Source organism: Dama dama, chromosome 33 (genome assembly GCF_033118175.1).
Source record: "Dama dama isolate Ldn47 chromosome 33, ASM3311817v1, whole genome shotgun sequence".
NCBI lineage: Eukaryota > Metazoa > Chordata > Mammalia > Artiodactyla > Cervidae > Dama > Dama dama.
In genome coordinates, this window is record NC_083713.1 from 29,687,761 (window position 1) to 29,708,307 (window position 20,547).

Consider the following 20,547-nt stretch of genomic DNA (forward strand, 5'->3'; position numbering starts at 1 on the left):
CTTAATCTATTAGCATCTCTCCTTCTTAACAATTTATCTGCTAAATAACCTGTAGTTTCCCACCTTTGGGATTTGCTGATTGTATACTCAGGGTGCGGTTCAATATAGAAAAGTACTCAAGATTATACTTCAGAGATCCACAGTATGACTAAATTTTATTGAATGTTCCCATATTTATGATACAGAAAATAAAGAACATTCATATTTTTATGCAGTTGCTTAACAATAATGGAATACTCCAAGTCAGGCCTCTCAGAAAATAACACATGTAAGCCTAGAAGTCAAACATGTCTGTGAAAGTACATGAGACCCATAAGCGATGATTAGTTCATGACTTGCAGACAGTAGAATGTAATGGTTTTGGACAGACTGAGATGTCATCTTACTGTGTATGGTAAGAACAAACAACTTGAATGTAGGGTTTTACATCCAAGAAAATAGAATAATACAGTCATCCTTCTATCTGAAATTTGCAAATAGGTAGCTCTTTAAAGCATAGATAAAACTCAAAGCAATGAATACACACCCTTCTCCATACCACCCGCTGGCCCCAAATTCTGCCCCAGCAGTTAAGGAATCAATCCTTTTCCTAAGATTGCCTCCCAGCCCTTCTACTACAGATACTGCAGTTAAGGACTTGAAGACTGTGATTTACTGGTTTTAAATTTAAAATTTTTAAATTTGATTTAAATCACAAAAAATATACCAGTGTTGCAAAAAGAAAGGGGAGAAAAGAAAGACAACTTGAATTTGACTATTTTTACTTAGAGACTTTTCCCTTTCAAATGAAATCCATTTATTATACTCTTCTGACAGCATTTCCAAAGTTTTCTCACAGCATATAATCTTTAATATATTGCACAGAGTTCTTGTTATATCTTGAAGCATGAGGAAAGGTTTTGCTATTTAAAAATTTTTTTAAATGTAAATGTACATATTTCATTCTCCAGTTTCATTTGTAATAGAAAAAGGAGTGTAAAGGCACCTTAACAATGCAAATGAAAGGATTAATAAACTCAAATTTAGGAGGCTCCTTTAGAATTGATTGAGACAGATTAACAAGAGAAATAATCTGTTCAATTTAATATTTATTATTTTTTTAAGCTCTGATTGTTACATTGAAGATTCAATAACTTTGAGGTTTTGATGCCCACTGCTAATCTCTTGGACAATAACACAGAAGATAATTTCTACATGGAATCTCTGTATAGGCTTTTTAAAAACAATAAATTAAGGCCGTATTACCCAAACAGACCACCTCCCTATCTATTATGTTTTTTTCACCTTCTTGTTTATAGCTTAGACAGTTTGAAGAGATTTAACCGTGTTGCTAGGCAACTAGCTCCTGAAGCATAACGTATTTCCTTTAGCATCCCAGCCCATTCTTTTTTATCATCTTCATACCTGATGGAGAAAAAAAACATTATAAGTTGTTTTAAAGTAGACAGTCCTATAGATCTGGTATTAAATATTTCTCTGAGAAAACCCTATTTGATCTCACCCAGAGGAGGATGCACCTGACTCATAGACTAACACTTGAATTCCTCCAAAAATGTGCATTCTCTGAGCATATACCCAAATTATTGCCATGGTATTTAATCTGGATACTTAGGCAGTTAAACCTTCTCGGGGAATCAGACTGTCCAGGGATGATGAGTTAACAGGCAATTAATCCTTCACCTTTGGACTGCTAAAGATGGCTGGTCCCCATGAGTCAAGGTCAGCAAAGAGTAAGAACTGGGAAGAGCAGAGATAATTAAGTCACCTTGATTCTGATTTCAGCTGTACCCATACACCAGTGTGATGCATGGCCCTGGACACCAGGGGTCACTCTGTAAGAAACCATTATTCTTCCCCTTTACTGTCCTGTGTGAGTACTGCTCTTAGACTTTGTACTTGACCTTAGGTAAGAACTGGTCACCCTCTCTGAATATTCAGGGTCATGAAGACACAGACAACTTGAGTCCCTTTGAGACCTGTGTGCTTTTCCTTTGCCTGGTGCCTGAAATGCCATCTCTCCATGAGAAATTCCTCAACACTGCCTTCTCTCTGAAGCTTTTCTCGCCTTCCTGCAGAAGAGTTTGTTTTGTCTTCATTTCTCACAGTGTTCTTTGTATGGTATCCATTGATGATAACAATTATCATCCTATTTTAATATTTTTATATTTATGTCCTCAACAAACTCAAAGTTACATGTATTTTATTCACTTTTAGTATCTTCCCTTCTCCAGAAGCTATCAATACTTGGCACATAGGAAATACCCCCAAATCATTCTGTGATGAGTGAATGAGATTTAAAATAATTTAAAAATTAGCTGATGCCTATATTAGGGTCAAGAATCACTGACTATTCTTGTTTTCCAAACAAGAATTATTATCCCTGTTTTTCAAAAACCCCAACCTTTCCAGCCCTCCATTATTTCATCCTTTTTTTCTGCTGCTTCCAATGTTTACCCATCTCACCCTCTTGCTGAGTCTTTCCTCCCTGGGAATCTCCAGTTTCTTTATCTTCTTCCCTCTTTTTTGAAGGGAAAATGATAATAGTTAACTTCCTTTTATAGTCATTTTCTCTTGCCCTCTACACAGCTAGTTATGGTTACAATAACATAGGGAAATGATGTTTGATGCACAAAATAATTGTTTGGTTAAGCTGCCAGCCTTTGAGCCTTCCAGTTCACCAGCTGGGAATAAGGCATGTACTGGTTCAGGTACAGAACAAATATTATCTGTTTTTCTCTCTTAGGCTCAGTGGTATGCCTCCCTTGATCACTCCTCCAAAGCTGTACTTATAAATTTAAATTGGCAAGCAAATCTAAAGCATAAATTTGGCAGTTTCTGCATGAGTATAGCCAAAGCTATGGTTTTTCCAGTAGTCATGTATGGACGTGAGCGTTGGGCCATAAAGAAGGCTCAGCACCAAAAAATTGATGCTTTCGAACTGTGCTGTTGGAGAAGACTCTTGAGAGTCCCTTGGACTGCAAGGTGATCAAACCAGTCAACCCTAAAGGAAATCAACCCTGAGTATTCTTTGGAAGGACTGATGCTGAAGCTGAAGCTCCAATACTTTGACCACCTGATGCGAAGAGATGATTCATTTGAAAAGACCCTGATGCTGGGACAACAGGAGGAGGAGAAAAGGATGGCAGAAGATGAGATGGTTAGTTAGCATAACCAACTCAATGGACATGAATTTGAGCAAACTCTGGAAGATAGTGATGGACAGGGAATCCTGGAGTGCTGCAGTTCATGGAGTCACAAAGAGTTGGACGTGACTTAAGAGACTGAACAACCACAAAATATACCGTGAACTCATGCTCACCTCAGGCAACTGAGATCTACTACTTATAAACTTAGATCAGCAAGCATGACGCCTAGGATGAAGACCACACATGGGGGGGACCTGATAGTGACCAGACATCTATATACTGTATGCCCTGCCTCAAGTGTGTTACCATGTGACTCTCTTTTATGATACAAGTTACACTTCTGCTCCCAAGACCTCAGGATACACTGGTCTCTATATGCTATTCACTGCTTTAGAAACTATGGTAAAATACACACACACACACACCTTTATAAATACATTCATTTTAAGTTTAACTGTAAAATAGTTCAGTTGAGTAACAACTATAAGTGTCATACTTGGGAGACCTGCCTAGCACATATCTCAGAGGTCAAGTGGATTGCTACTTTCCACTTCTCTTTTAAAAAGCTTTTATAACTGAACACTCTGAAACTTGGAAACATATTTAAATTAGATTCTAAATAGAATTAATGAATCATGGAAAACTCAAGAGGTTAAATGTTTCTCCAGAGCCCTGTTCTCTTAGGAAATAAAGTACCCCGTGGGAGGAAGGTAATTGGTTTAGAAGCCTTTACTCTATGGGATGCTTAGAGCATTCATTACACTTTTAAAACTGGAAGGGAGCTTAAAGGATGAGTTGTCCAACTCTTAATTACTGATTAAGATATAGGCCCCAGTAAGTTCTTTCCCAAGCTCACAGCTAATTAGAAGCAGTACTTGATTAAGTAAGTGGCAATGTGAAAAAGTTCAATAGATTCAAAGAGTGTTTACCACCAAAAAGTAGTGTACATTTTGGGAAAGTCTGGCTTCCTGTGTACTTCAAAACTGTTTTATCTTACTTGACTTAATATTTAGTTTGGAAAATTGGAGTGATCAAAACTTACTTCCATATGTCATTGACTTCAGTGGGTGCAAATTCTTTAGATTCCAGCTGAATCATGGCAAAACCACCGATGGCATACAGGGATCCAGCCAAGCTGACCAAACTGATGGAACTTCTTTCTTGGGGAAATTCAGTCATTACTTCCCACCTGGGAATCATTGAAGATATAGTTAATGTAAAACTTTAAAAAATGCAAAATGTATTTACTGAATAATTATAAAAAATTAATAATAAAAAATTTTGAGTAGCACAGGCACCAAAATTAGAAGATTAAATTTGCTACTGGAAAATATATAAATCTTCCTTTATTTGAAAGATCTAACCAGATGAAATTTTAAGGCCCTCAATATATCAATCCAAAAATACTTCACCTTCATCAGCTAGCACCTTCAGCAGTGGTTATCAAACTGTGTTGCCATAAACAGTGGAGTACTGGGGGGCAATTCCAGGGTTCCTAGGCCCTACTGTGTGGGGTTTCATTTGAGTGCTAATACAAATTGTAAAAATCTTTGAGCTCCATAGTGTCTCAAGAAATCGCCAAACCCTTTTTAATAAAGCATGTGATAAGGATAGTTTCGGGCTCCCCAAGTTACACTAGTGGTAAAGAATCCACCTGCCAATGCAGGAGACACAGGACACACAAGTTCTATCCCTGGGTCAGGAAGAGTCCCCTGGAGGAGGAAGTGGCCACCCATTGCAGTATTCTTCCCTGGAAAATTCAATGGACAGAGGAGCATGGTGGGCTACAGTCCATGGGGACCCAGAGAGTTGGACACGACTGAGCACATATGAGGACAGTTAACAAACTAGGGCTGGAAATTTTCTTTTTAATAATTTATCCTTCATCCTTAATAATTTATCCTTCATCCTTTTAAATAAAGGATTTATGGGAACTTTTTAATGTTAATGGCTGTATGAAATAGGACCACTAAAGATAAAATCAATCAAATTAGTTGGAAGTAGCAAGAGTCTAGAATGAGTTAGTCATTTTGGTAGCTCTCTTCCAGTACTCTGGCATTAAAAGTAGACCTCATAGTTTTTCTCTAAATATATCATCTGTTTAACTATAAAAAATAATATAGGTACATTGTAGAAAATCTGGAGAAACAAGTTATAGAAGAAAACAACTATCACCCATGATCCTATCCTTCAAATATAATCATAAGCAAAACTTTGCTATATTTTTCATTTAAAAATGCATATAAATTTATATATCCATCTATACATAGGTACAAAACTAATAATATAGAGTATTTACAGTTTTCTGTGCTACTGCTTTAACTTCTTATGAGTGTTTACCCATATTATATAGTCTTCAAAAACATGATTTTTAATGATCATAAAAATCCAATTCCATAAAACTTCCTTGTAATTTTCAGATTAACTAAAGTCTGTTTTGAACTGTGGTATAGGAGAAGACTCATGAGAGCCCATGGACTGCAAGGAGATCCAACCAGTCCATCCTAAAGGAGATCATCAGTCCTGAGTGTTCACTGGAAGGACTGATGGTGAAGCTGAAACGCCAATACCTTGGCCACCTGATGTGAAGAGCTGACTCATTTGAAAAGACCCTGACGCTGGGAAAGATTGAAGGTTGGGGGAAAAGGGAACAACAGAGGATGAGATGGTTGGATGGCATCACCAACTCAATGGACATGAGCTTGAGTAGACTGCGGGAGTTGGTGATGGACAGGGAGGCCTGGCGTGCTGCAGTCCATGGGGTCACAAAGAGTCAGACATGATTGAGTGACTGAACTGAACTGAACTGAACTGAAAGTCTATTTTGTAATCAGGCATACTTGGGTCCTTAAAAAAGTAACAATAGTGTTCTAATTTTTCTTTATTGCTAAACTAGGAGCATAAAAACTATATACTCATCTAGATATATGAGCTCAAAAACTTGAAAAGGACTAATTCTATATAAAGAATATCTGTCATGTATCTTCACATTAACTTTAAGCCAATACAATCTTAAAAGTGAAAAAAAAGAGAAAATTATAAAGAACACAAAAGAATCAAACATCTGAAGCATTCATCCTTTACAAATATCACAAATTAGGTGGAGATCTTTTAATATTTAAAGAAACTACACATTTCAAATCAAATAACCTTATAGAGAGATGTATATCCACTATTGTGTATATAATTATTCAGAAGTATTACCTTTGCGAGGCTAAATTCACAAAATCAGTAACAAGTGAGGGCAAATTGATTACTCCAAAATTAACTTGAGGGTCATATATTCCAAATTACAAACACACATAATGCATCAAAATATTAGGTGTTTCATACTCATAACACCAAAAGAAACACAGACGAAGATACTTCCTCTTCAGTCCTTGCCTCCCTGCCTTCCTCTCTCCTTATCTGAATTAGAAATTGAAACATACAATGATTCATATTCCATAGTAAGAGATAACAGCTTACTTATTGGTGTTGAGGTCAAAAGCTTCAACTGAAGCTGAAAGACCGTCTTCAGTGACGCCTCCAGCAATCACAATTTTGCCTTTATGGACTGCCACTCCAAACATGGAACGAGGGATTTTCATTGGAGCCAGATCTTTCCAATCTCCTTTTTTAGGGTTGTAGACAAACACTCTGTTTGTACACTTTCTGTAAACAAAACACAACAAAATGGTCCTTTAAGAATTTTCCTTTTTAAAAAAAAAAAAAAAAAAAAGAATTTTCCTTTTTTGAAAGAAACTTCACTCATCACTTAGCTTTGGTTCTCATTTGAAATATGTAATATAGTGAGGATCAGAAAAATTCTTAATCTGAACATATGTCACCAAGCAAAGGACAATAACAAATATGAGAACCAAAATTACTTTATAACAATTATACTACTGGAAGGTAGCATCCTTTACTTTCGGCAATTGCCTAGAGGCCCAGGAAGCATAGATTTTAATCCTATCGGCTACTAAGTTAAATGGAAAACATGAATAGAGTTAACAAAATTCATAAATTATTGTGCCTCTGTTACAAAAATGTTTATTCACTTCATTATCTGAATATCCTAAGAATGAATCAGTTAACTTAAAAATACTTAGGTGTGAATGTACCTATTTTCAAAGCAACTGTAATTTGATGATTTGTTACATTTTTAGTCTATCACTAATATACCAATGCATTTTAAGAAATCTGGGACTAAAGATTAGACAACAATCTGCACTGATGAGTAACGAGAACAATTTTACATGCTAAATCCTACCAGGAAGACCTGGACCCACCTGAATTATCTTTCTTAGGTTCTTATGATTCCATAATTTACTGATGGGAGTTTGAATTTCAAATAACAATTAACTGGATATATCTGGTAAAGCCAAAAGCAACAAAACAAAACCTCAACTTCTGGTGAGGACACTTTTTTTCACTAGTTTTATAAAAGACCAGATTTCTGGAGTAGAAGCATTTCCTGTAATATATGACTATGAGTATTATCTTAAAACTTAATAAGAACATGATCCAAGATCATGTTCTTCAAATTCAGTGGCAAAAACTAGTATAATTCAGTGCTTGCTTTTAGATAATGACTCATTTCAAATTCTTGACTCTGGCATTTGTCAAGCAATTCTGTCTTGGTTAATCATATTCTCAAGACGAATATATTCTTACTGACAAGACCATATGCTTCTTACTGACATATCAATTTCCTAGTTACTAATACTACTTGAAGGAAACAATTTAAATTATTTGGCAGGGTCACTATGTTTCCAAAGTCAAAACACTGCTTAACACAGATTTTCCATTCCATTTACTGAGGAAAAATGCCCCCAATAAGATTTAGCACTGAGTGTGTTTATAATATGGCCTTCCTTTAAATGTTTATTTAATGGGAATATCTGGCATTAAGGAGGATATCAAGATTTCAGAATATGTTATCATTGAATATAGATTACATAAAAACTCATTGGTTTTTAAAATCACATATTCTATAATATATGTCCTTTTAATTGAATAATAACCATTAATTATTAACTCCAGAATACAGAGTTCTTTAAATCTAGCACATTTCCATATTTTACTCTCCTTTCCTTAAATTCTTTTTTGCCACTTTATTTTTTAATTAAAGGATAACTGCTTTACAGAATTTTGTTGTCTTCTGTCAAATGCCAACAAGAATCAGCCATAGGTACACCATGTCCCCTTCCTCCTGGGCCTCCTTCCCATCTCCCTCCCCACCCCACCCTTCTAGATTGTCACAGAACCCCTGTTTGAGTTCCCTGAGTCATTCAGCAAATTCTCATTGACTGTCTGTCTTACATATGGTATTGTAAGCTTCCATGTTAGTCTCTCCATACATCGCACCCTCTTCCTCCTCCCCTCCCCCCGCCGTGTCCATAGGTCTGTTCTCTATGTCTGTTTCTCCACTTCTGCCCTGCCAAACCTAGAGCCTATTATACAGAGTGAAGTAAGTCAGAAAGAGAAATGTAAATATCGTATTCTGACGCATATATATGGAATCTAGAAAGATGGTACTGATGAATTTATTAGCAGGGCAGCAATGGAAAAACAAACATAGAGAATAGTCCTTAAATTCTTAATTCTGGCTTCCTTTCCAGGACTGGGCAACTCTTAACCTGGGCAAGTGATACAAACCAAATTAGGCAGAGTTTTCAGGGGCAGGAAATTTGTTATCATTATTGAAATAAAAAATCATCTTTTTACCAAACAGGCTACTGGCTTAACAGACTTCTGGAGCGCTCTGAACTCACTTCTTCCATAAGATCTCTTTCCTAATTACCTATCCCTTGAGAAATACCTAAAAATCAAGTTATATGAAGCTTCATCCTCTTTTTCTCCTAAGAGACTGAGTGCTACTGAGTATTCCAGGTATATTTCTTCTGTTTGATCAGTGCCTGTTTGTGACCAGTTGTTAAATATTCTGAATATCATCTGTCCCGGAATAAACATGTGAAACATTGTTGAGGAAAGAGCTTCCTGCTTTTCAGTCACCATGTTTTTCAGTTTCAAACTCAACTATCTAAATTCTCTCTTATGAATGTAAAGTACAAAATCCATGACTTTTTTATACACTATTGTTTTAGTAGCTCTATTTTCAATGCTACGTTAAAGAGATATGCTTAATTTTTATCTGTCAATACTTATGGCTAAATGCATAAAAAGTCAACTGGTTTTAATGTAGTAAAATATAAATTAGCCAAATAAAAGACTTGATTATGCTCCTAAACACTGCTTTTCCATTGTAAGAATGCTTATGATGGAGCTATTATGCTCATTCCTAGCAATATATTGGGCATATACAAACTGACTTCAGCAGTTTAATAATTTTATACAGTTTTCCTTCATAAGTCATTATTAATATCCTCCAATAACATTTCAAAAATTTATTTTTAAATTTTACTTCCAAAATGTTATGGGTGAGAACCAAGTATAATTCCAGTATAAACAGAAAGGAACCCTTGTAATAAAAAATCACCTGGATATAAACCATAAGATTTTAGGGTACTTACTTGTCATCTGTCTTTCCTCCAAGACAATATATCATCCCCTTATGTGAAATCACACTATGGCCATATACTTTGATAGGAAGCTTTTTAATTTCATTCCATTTGGCTGCCCTAAAATCAGAAGATGACAGAATTTATATGCTTTCAGTAAATTTCAGGTTCTAAAATTATGATTTTGTTATAGACACTCATATACCTGAATGCTTAGGAAATGAAAATGTCATGCCAACTTACACAGGATCATAGCATAATACTGTATCCAGAGAAGCCTCTGTTTGAAGGTCTTTGCCTGCAACTACATAGATTTTGTCATCTATCTCTCCCAGACCGAAGAGACACCTAGCTGAAGGCAGAGGTGGGAGTCCAACCCACTCAGATGCTACATTATCAAGCTGAAAGAAAAAAAATATGTGAGGAATTGTGAAGCTTGTTATAGGTGTACCAAAAAATATGCCATACTTTGTTGTTTAGAATTTATTGAGATAGTAGAAGATCTCATAAGTTTATAACTCAGAAAGGATCATATTTTACCTTTGAATTACCAGGAAAAATGAGAAAATCTACATGGCCTACCAAAATAGCTAAAAATACTCAAACCTGGAGAACTTGGGAAGAGGAAAGTGAGAATAAAATAGAACTGTGATATTTCTTGTCAAACTTTCTTCCCACATTACCTTGTTCAGGTTTGAACAAGGAATCAATACTTCAAGGACACTGGGGAAATAGATTGTCACTGTAGGGAGGGTCACAGTATGTGAGTGACCCCCTGCAAGCTATATTTAACATGCTCCAAGCTGGCGCCCAGGACAGCTGGACCTGTCGCTCAGTTCACAGACAACTGGGACATTAGATATTATCTTTTATTCTTTCCTTAAACATTTTTAAGTTCTCCATGCTTCACTTTATTACTTCAGATACAGGCAGGTGTTACCTATAACCTCCCAGGTTTTGGTGGGAGTCATTTAAAATGCTTTTTTCCTTCCCTCCCACTCTTTCTCTCTTGCTGATTTAAATTAGAAAGGAATTCTGCTTGTTTTTGCTATTGCCAATTCTGAAAGCCTAAGACAGCCTCCAAGAGCCCATGCTCTGGGATAAGTGATTGATTCTGACATGGCTGGCATCAGCTTTAGCACTTACTATTGGTAATTTAAGATTTTCCACTCTGCATTTTAGGACACCAAGGCATAAGAAAGCTGCTTTCTGAGGGAGTGCAGTCAGAGATTTGTTGTCTTCTCTAGTGCTATTTCTATGTAGCAGAAGAGAAAGGAAAAAACCCCAGAATAACTGGATACCAAGAATAGATACAGATATTCAAGTCTGTGGTAAATCCAGATGGTGATCACTAATTATTCATTTTTGAAAAAAAATCCTTTATCAAGAAACCAGTAGGTAGTATAGAAGCAATAATAATGACAATTATTGACTTTTTGGGATTCCCTGGTGGCTCACTGGCAAAGAATCCATCTGCCAATGTAGGAGACGCGGGTTCAATCCCTGGTTGGGAAGATCACTTGGAGAAGGAAATGGCAACCCACTCCAATATTCTTGCCTGAGAAATCCCATGGACAGAGGAGCCTGGCGGGCTACAGTTCATGGGGTCACAAGAGTCGGACATAACTGAGTGACTAAACAACAACAAAGGAATTTTTACTCTGTGATAGGCTTCATACTAGGTGCTTTACACAGGTAATCTAACTTAGTCCTCTCATTTGTAATCTCTGATTTAGAGATAAGAAAACAGGCACAGAAAGGTTAAACAATTTGCCCAAGCTCACAGAGCTTTTAAGTGATACTCGATGCAAACTATATAAATTCATAGGTTTTTTTTTTTCTTTTTTTTAATGGAAGCAGCAGCCATCAAAATCCCAAATCAGAGGGTTTACTGCCCCCAGTACCCAATACTGTCTACCTCCCATACTACCCCTGATAGGGCACTTCCTACAGCAGACTGCCTACCAGGTGTTTTTACAGACCAACTGTCAAGCTATTTAACCTCTCTGGCTTCAGTCTTCTCATCCCTAAAATTAGAGTTTGGACTCAGAATACTTAAATTGTGGCGCTGTTCAAAGATTTGATGAAACTGTTAATTCTATGGGAAAAAACCCTCTCTTATCTAGGCAAAAAATATTATCATAACCTAATTCTAGTACACAATCAAAGGTCATGTGAATCCTGACTTAATACATTTTAAACAGAGGTGACAAAGCAGAAAATACAAAACCTGAAATTCTCACACATTTTCTTGTGAGTCATAATCCTCTCTCAGAGTCAGGTGTTTTTAATCCTGGCTCACTATTTTATCTGTGTCTCACTATTTGTGCCTTTTAAAGGAGCAAGGCATAGGAAATGATAGGGAGTTGACCTTTTCAACTTTGAATAATTGTTTTTGTAGCTATAAGGAACATCAAGCATGCTTCCTGAACCAGAAATGTGAGGCTATGTCAATAAAAGCAAGGGTAGCAATAGGATAGAAGGGACTAAAGATAAGGCTAGAAGTATTCTTTGGATCTATGATTTCCAGGTTATTTGTCTGTATTTTGATGTCATTTTTACTTCCTAGATATATTATTGTCTTTTCAACTGAATTTACCCTTTCTGAAATTTATCTGAATTTAAAACTAGCCCTTAGGAAGTTTTCTGGCCCACATTCAAATACTTATGATTACAGCGTCTATTGTTTTTATATTTCATAGTTAACATCCTTTAATGGAATTTGGAAAATTAAGAAGCATGATTGACATGTATGATTACATTTTTCTGAGATTAGTAGAAGCTGGTTAAAGTGTGTTTTATAAACGCACAGTATGTCACACAGTTTGAAGCGCTGTGACTGTGGTGTGACATGCTATACTTACTTATCTTTGGCCTTTTGAATTCTAGGCCCATAAACTACAGGCCATGAGTAGCCATGACCTAAACAAACCCTTCTGAACTATCTGTAAGCTACAAAGTACTGGTATTGGTATTAAAGATAAAGTCACTGATTCCTTCATAAACTGGTAAAGTATAATGTGTTGGTAACATGAAACTAATTCCTTTCAAACAAACTAGAGAGCTTGTTTAGGAGGATCTCTCTTCTTGGAAACTTCTATGGTTTCATAAAACAGATTAAGTTGCAATAATGTCTAAGTCAACTCTGATCCAAATAAATTTAATCATTTGTCATAAATAAAAATTTCTAAATACAATTAATCGATTCAAACTAGTAATGTTTGTATAGATAGTATTTCCTCAAAGGTAATCCAAAGCGTGTAAAATACTTATACAAGTTCTTTTCACTTTCAATAAAATTGTATTTTAGGCAGTAACCATAAATAAGAGATGAAATACTACCTCTGAGAATTTCAAATCAAGCAAACTTGGAAAAAGGTAGAAAATCTGATCAATTATAACTTTTTGTAAAGTGTAAAGTACTTTGATTTTGGAAAATACCTATTTTTCAGAAAAAGGATACAAGATTAAATTTTGTTTTTACTAAAATACTGGGCTTTAAAGGATTACAGTCACAATCAACTATAAACATGACATTTTAGGTAAAAGAGCATAAAGGAAATCATGGGCCATCACTTATACATGAATTAGAACCTCATTCTTCATGAAAATATTTATTAAATATTAATAAGCAGTTAACTGATCTAAATATTTGTCAGTACTCTGATGAAAATGCAAGAGACTGGAATAGGACGTCAAGTATTGATAGAATACAATACAAGCAGCCTAAGTAATTCACAATCAGCTAACTAGATGGTGACTAACAATACTTTCCTTTATGTCTCTACATATGTGAGAATAGCCTTTCTTACCTGGAAGAAGTAGGACTGTAGAGGTTGATCTTTATTTTCTTCATCCACGTACAGTCCTCCTACCACGTACACCTGATTTTGCTGGGTAACGATGCTGGAATGATTTCTGGGGATCTGCTCAGCCAGCGCAGTAAGGTAGCATTCATTTTCCGTGGGATCATAAGCCACAGCAGCTGTGTCATTAACCAAGAGGATGAGGTCCTTGACAAACATTCCATGCCTGGGAATATCATTCAGGTAACCAGGAAGTAAATCTTCATCACCAACATCACCATTCACCTCACTAGCCCCAGCCTTCTCTGTGTTTTTGCTAGGTTCTGGGAGTTTGCCTGCAAAGGCATCTTTGAGAACTTTGATTTTTTTCTGGAGTTCTGGGTTGCTTTTAATTATATCATCTTTTTCAACATGATCTTTAAAATATTTTTCTGTCATAAGGCGAAAACGAATACAATCAAACACTTCGCTAAGGTTTTTAACCCTATTTTCTTTGTCTGTTCGCACCCATTTCATCACTGCCTCAAATACTGCTTCTTCCTTTTCTACATTTAGGCTGTCATTGGAAATGACTGAGATCAGCTCCTGCGGAGACAGTTGCATGAAGTCCTCTTCCTTACAAATCTGTACAAAGCGATCAGACACAAATTCACGGGCAGAGATGGCAAGTCTTGGGCAGTCAAGGAGAAGTCCTAATCTTAGAATAGCTAGACAGTTACCAGGAGCAAGTCTTTTCTGAAGATAAGAAACGCAGACAGTGAACACGGAGGGGATCTGAAAGCGGCTGGCCAATGCAAAAATATCTTGCACGTTTCCGTCGTTGAGATCAATACTGGCAGAGTATAGGTACTTAATGATTAAATCCAGTACAGCAGGATCCACATTATCTAGTACTACCTCCTTTTTTTTCGCCTCGTCAATTTCAGATAAAAAATACTCACGGAAGTAAGGACTACAAGCTGACAAAATCAATCTGTGGCAAGGAAGACTTTTGTCACCTGCTTTTAGGGTGCAATCGATGAATTTTTTCTCATCCAGGAGATCTTTTAGACCATCCTGAAGAAGGGTGGATTGGTAAAGCCGCAGTTCCTCTGCGAGTTCCCGCTGGGAATCCATTTTGTGAGTAACCTGGGTAAGGAAGGGGACACTAAGGCCTTAGCTCCTCACAGCACACGGGTCTAGCAGTAAAAAGGCAGATCAGTGTGCTCTGCCCAGCTTGAAGCCTTTGCAATTTAATCCCACCAGCTAAATATAGATACCAACGCTAACAAGGGGAATGCAGGAGAGCTAGCTTGGAAGAAGAGTTGCTCTTGCAGCTGTCAGAGATTGAAAGGAACAACTGGAACTTTTAATCACTAAGGAAACAGCTAAGAAACAAGAGGTTTAAATGAAGTAGAAAGCTTTAAAATACATGAAGCATTAGAAGATAGGCTAATAAAGGATACCACGAGAAAATGTTCATTGAACTAACACAAAACTGAATCATAAAAATGAGTCAGTCCGCTAAAACTGGTTTAGTGGCAAGCTACTTGGCTATCTGAATTAATGATGCAAAGGTCAAGAATATTGAGGTGAGTTCATTTGAATACTCATAAGCAATATCCTCTTTCCAATAACTGTTATAAATGTTTATTTTCTACTTAAAACAGGATATATAATATTCTTTGAGAAGTAGGAAACTGAAAGACCGCTACTTAGGTAGATATTTTTTTGGGAAAAAACCTTTAAAATAATAATACCCCCCCCCATCATGACTAAATTAAATGGAAAGAAACTGCTAACTTTCTAAGACATCCTAAATTATCGTTACTCTTAGGTGGAAAAACTACAATTAGTATTGAATTAAATTATCAAATTACTTGTTCACACTCTGCCGTGCTCTACAAAGGATTTGATGTGGCAAATAATAATAATAAAACCAGGAAAAAAAGTTAAAAGTTGACACTAGGGAAAGAAAAATCCCACAACGTATACAATATGATTAATAAAGATATTCTGTGGTTTTAAGTGTTGATCTTTCATTAAATAAAAATTAAAAAAATGGAACAGATGTAACCCTATCAGAACAATGTAATCAACAGAACACAGCAAAATCAGGACGAAGTGCTAAATCCCTGGTATTATTTGAAAAGCAGGCTTTATACATGAAAAAAAAAGAATATACAACTTAGAACATAATTTAAGTTGTTGACTATAATAGAACACACCATATTAAGTATGGGATGCCTAAGGCATGACTTGAAAAAAACTGATCCTTTGTTTATATACAAATAGCATCATATACTTCTTCATGAAATATTTTATTATAAAATTATGTTATCACATTATAAAAAACTCAGTCGGGCTGTAAATATACTGTACTTTCAAAGATTGGTATTCTTAAACATGCTCAAAAGAACATAAGCTCCATAAACACAGGGATTTGGGGAGGTTTGTTTTGTTCAATGCTATAACCACACGACCTCACGAGTGCTCCATAAATATTTGTTGAAGGAATGAATGAATGTCCTTAGATCAGGGAAATATGTATTTTTAAATTTCAAGGTCTCCATCCATGAGTAAAGGTTTTTTCCTCTTATTTTACATCACGGTGAAGTCAATGGTACTGTCAGCTGCTAAAACAACAGCTGAGAGAAGAGTTTATTGACTCTTTTTCCATTTATAGATGCCACTAAAGGTTTTAACACACTAGAAAAAGCTAACAGCTGCTCTGTTTAAACAATAAATGACTCATTTCTCTCTACACGTAACACCTAACATTTGAAAAGATTAATGAGTCAGATGCAAGCACCATGATATGACATTTGAGATTATTACTTACTAATCAGCAACTTTATAGTCTGTTTTGCTTGAAAAAGTATTAAAATAATATTCTGAGCTACATTTTGTGACCTGTATACATTTTTCAAGCACACTTCCCCCCTAATATAGGTTATTTTAACTCCATCCCTTAAAAATCCTTCCCTGTTTAAATATAGAACAAATTAATAGCTTTTGTTTATTGATTTTTATTAAACTCAGGTTGTGTGCGTGTGTTGCTCAGTCGTGTCTGACTCTTTGCGACCCCATGAACTGTAACCTGCCAGGCTTCTTTGTCATGGAATTCTCCAGGCAAGAATACTGGAGTGGATTGCCATTCCCTTCTCCAGAGAAACTCAGGTTAGCACTTGATTATTACATGTCTATGGTTGTGCATTATCTTAAATGATTTTACACACTCAGTTTTTTTGCTCTAGAGAAACAGGGTTCCTTTGTTTAATTTTAATGTTTTGACAAAAGTTCCTTATGTTTCTTTATATTGAAGCAATACCAAAAAAAAAAGTGATGCCAGAGAAGTCACCAAATCTTACCTGACCAAGAAATCAGAAAATATTGAATTTTGAACACTTCAAAGAAGTTTCAATGAATACAAAGAGAAAGTCAATAAATGAACTGTTTATTTACAAACTAAAGTTATTTCCTTATAAATGTTTTCCTGCCAAAATGATATTGAAATTATTTACAAAACAGTGCCCAAAACTTTATATAGGGAATTGATAACCTCCAAAGTTAGCTATAATTTTTGGCTTCTACATAAATGATTACCTAAAACTGGTAAGCTTAAGGTTTGTAATTTATATATTCAATTTATATTAGAGCTATGTGATAAATATATTTAAACCAGAATTTTATAATTAAGAAAGCAGTATTTGATTATTCCATAAGAAGAGTCTTATACTTTAAAATAATATTTTCAGAACATTTAATGGTGCTGCATAAACTCTTTATTAAGCTCAATATAATACAGTCTTTTAATATCCACAGACTAATAATTTATAAGTACTAGGTACAAAATAAACATATTTACAACAAACCAGATACATTTCGATTACAATTTCAAATATAATTTTTGTAGAAGACTGTAAAATCTTAGATGAGTTTTTCCTTAATCATTAAAAAACTCTCTTAAAAACTTTTTCTGTAAATGTAAAAACTATTCCATGCCTTATAGTAGGCAACTAGTATCTTTAATCTTGAGATATCTGTAAATAGAAATTCAGCTCAACTCAAGATCAATTCATCACTTCCCAAAGTCCCTGTAGGGTGAATCCATCCTTCAATTTCTCTATTGCAAGCCCCAGTTCTTCTGAAAACACAGGTTCGCGATCTTGTTGCTTTTTGGGAGATAAAAGGATAAGATGGGAATAGAGAAGGTGAGCAAGGAAGAGGAAAAAAACAAAAAATAGGTTTCACATAAGTGTGTGAATACTGAATACTGGAATATAGAAAGTTTTTTCATACACTATAGGTAAAATATCCTTACCTTGTTGCCATCAGCAAAATAAGCCTGTAAGACAAAGAAAATTATATTTCACATACTTGACACATAATAGATTATGAGGTTAAGGAATAGGTAATTAACTTACAGAAAAATTCTGAAACTAACTATTTTATATTCTGTTACTGTGTTTCTAATGGTTTTCTCACCTATCTTTACAAAGCTGGTAGTAGAATTCACTTTTGTCAATATTAATGTCTTCAAGAGTTATGCTAAATTTAAGTGCTAAAACTGTGCTTTGTAACTGGTGCATAGTTAGCATTGAAAGTAGATAAGAGAATGATTTAGCAGATATAAAATTTTACCCCTACTTTTGGTTTAAAAGAAGATGCTGGCAAAACAAAACAAAGCAATAAGTGCTTCAATGTGTCAGCAAATGCACACACTGAGGTTGCTGTAGTTTATAATTAACTATCTTATACTTAGCTTAAAATTTTTCATTCTCAGAGCAGTATTCTAGTCAGATTTATAGACCATGGTATATAGAATGCATTATTATTATTTTGGCTACTAATTAAATAATACAGATTTGCAAACAAGAAATTTTACTGTTCAAATAGAAATCCATTTTAAGATAATACACCCTCAAAATTAAAAGGAGGGAGGTCTTTCTCATAAAGATTACTTATGGAAAGTGTAGATTTTAAATTAATTAACTATATTTAACATATTCCATTATCTTAAAGTATGAAGAAACTTTTCACGTATCTGAAATCCTCTGAATAAGTATGTTCTCAAATTATTTCTCAGTTTGGTAATTTAAAAGTATTTTCTCACACAGAAAATTCCCTACCTTGGAAAAAAAAATTATTCTCCAACACATGTTTAAAACACTCTAAAAAGTCTCAAGCTTTATGATATTTTACACATTTAAACCATTATTTAATTGAACATGACTCAGATAAAAAAAATACACAAGAAATTTAGTGATGCTCCTTCATAATGCTCACCACAAAAGCATCCGAGTGATCATCAGAGTCTATCTCTACATCATCTTGAATTTGTTTGACGGTCAGAGCTTCAAGGGGCTGTGGCTGAAAATCAGTAGATGTTAAAAAGAATCAGTAGATGTTAAACTGCATCAATAAGACCATATTAAACAAATAAATAATTTTAGTAGAATGTGCTATAAGAATTGTAAATACCTGCAAAAGGATATCACAATTAACAACTACTCAAGTCTTACAAAAATCACTGCATAATTTATATTCTGTTAAAACTTACATGAACAGTAAAATGAGTCAGTTAAATCTTAAGCTTTTAAATCTGAAGTTAATATTATCAAAAGAGTTAAAATGAAAAATTTACACAAACTTGATATGATACTTAGAAATATTCATAAAGAAAAAAAACTCTCATTGGGCTTTATCTGATTTTCTGATAGTTAAAAACTCTCTGGTAGTTTAAAAACCTAACTGGTATAATAGCATATTTTAAAATTTCCTCAAAATAGTCATTGAATAGAATTTGTGAAAAAAGAAATTCATGAAAAAAAAAAAAACCTAAGATTTGTATGGAATATTCTAAAGGTAAAGCAAAACACATACAGTGCTGATATCTATTAATTCATTTTTCCAATATCTGAATATCTTTAGTGTATGAGGTACTATGCTGGCTACCTCCTCTGTCCATGAGATTCTCCACACAAGGATATGGGAGTGGGTTGCCATACCCTCCTCCAGGGGATCTTCCTGACCCAGTGATTGAACCCACATCTTTTACATCTCCTGCATTGACAGGCACGTTCTTTACCACTAGCACCACCTGGGAACCCCCATGCTGGTACCACCTAAGGTATAAAGTTTTCACCCTTACCACAGAAGGTGTGTAATACAGTTGGAGTGGAGTGAAGGATAAAATACAATTATAAATAGCTAAATATCAGGTTGAACTATAAGACATTGCCATTTTTTTTAATTTAAAAAATGGTCAAATATTAAGAATATCATATGGTTCAACCTACAGACAACAGCTGTAACAAATGCAGTATCTATTGTAATAGAAGAGTCTGGCCACAGCACAACTTCTGGCTTGTGCACGCCAGAAACCTTCATGAAGAAAAGGCTGGCAGGTGCCTGAGGGCTTTTAGGACAAGGATGATTTTCACAGATAGGATTAGGGGAAAGGGCATTCCTGGCAGAGGGGATCAGCATCAGCGAAGGTGAGAAACCACAGGATCTGGCTGAAGATGAATAATATAACTTCCAGAACATGAGAGTCCCGCAAGGCAGAGGAGCCAAGCAGGAGTATTGTACTGAACAATGCCCAGGAGTATCACTCACACTGTGGTTGTGCAGATAAGGTGGGGAAGGTAGACTGGAGTCTACTGAAATGTTTAAATACCAGCTCAGACAATGTGGACTATTTATGGGTAATGTGTGGGGAAGAGTTGATGTAGGAGTGTACTGCCGACAAGAGATTGACCTGATTCCCTAGTCCGAGAACAGCTGGTATTTCAACCATGTTTAGAACTGTGTGACTGTGTACAAGTAAATTAACCTATCTAAGCCTCAGTCTCCTTAACAGTGAGATAGAGATGACAATGATGATGATGATACAGTTCATAGTGCTTTTGGCAGGATTAAATGAGATGAGGCATATAAAATTCTTAGAGCAGTGAACAACAAAGAGTAGGCACTCAACACGGTCATTCAACAATTCTGACTATTCATTAAGAGTCTATTATGTGCTACTTTTGATTGCTGGAGACAGAGTGGTTAAAGAAAATAGACAAAAATCCCTGACTTCATGAACATTATTTATAATGGAGGAGA

The 20,547-nt window shown here is 35.3% G+C and overlaps 2 protein-coding genes and 1 long non-coding RNA gene across 4 annotated transcripts in view; 1 reads left to right on the forward strand and 2 right to left on the reverse strand.

Annotated features, from left to right (window-relative positions):
* KLHL41 (kelch like family member 41) lies at positions 1 to 16,552 on the reverse strand. The gene is made up of 6 exons (XM_061135528.1): positions 13,462 to 16,552; positions 9,893 to 10,050; positions 9,662 to 9,769; positions 6,615 to 6,800; positions 4,189 to 4,335; positions 1 to 1,404 (listed from the first exon to the last, which is right to left on the reverse strand). The coding sequence occupies exons 1-6, from the start codon at positions 14,569 to 14,571 to the stop codon at positions 1,293 to 1,295; spliced, it is 1,821 nt and encodes a 606-aa protein (XP_060991511.1). The 5' UTR covers positions 14,572 to 16,552; the 3' UTR covers positions 1 to 1,292.
* LOC133051114 (uncharacterized) overlaps positions 16,484 to 20,547 on the forward strand; it is a 10,027-nt gene continuing 5,963 nt past the window's right edge. Inside the window, exon 1 of the long non-coding RNA XR_009691775.1 lies at positions 16,484 to 16,614. This is a non-coding gene — a long non-coding RNA (uncharacterized LOC133051114). The remainder of the gene's footprint in view (positions 16,615 to 20,547) is intronic.
* The window catches only part of BBS5 (Bardet-Biedl syndrome 5), a 20,014-nt gene continuing 16,342 nt past the window's right edge, over positions 16,876 to 20,547 (reverse strand). For both annotated transcript variants that reach the window (XM_061135529.1, XM_061135530.1), the window contains exons 10-12: positions 18,724 to 18,807; positions 17,759 to 17,782; positions 16,876 to 17,609 (exon numbers count right to left, since the gene is read on the reverse strand). In XM_061135529.1, coding sequence (XP_060991512.1) covers positions 17,508 to 17,609; positions 17,759 to 17,782; positions 18,724 to 18,807 — 210 coding nt within the window. In that variant the 3' untranslated portion in view covers positions 16,876 to 17,507. The remainder of the gene's footprint in view (positions 17,610 to 17,758; positions 17,783 to 18,723; positions 18,808 to 20,547) is intronic.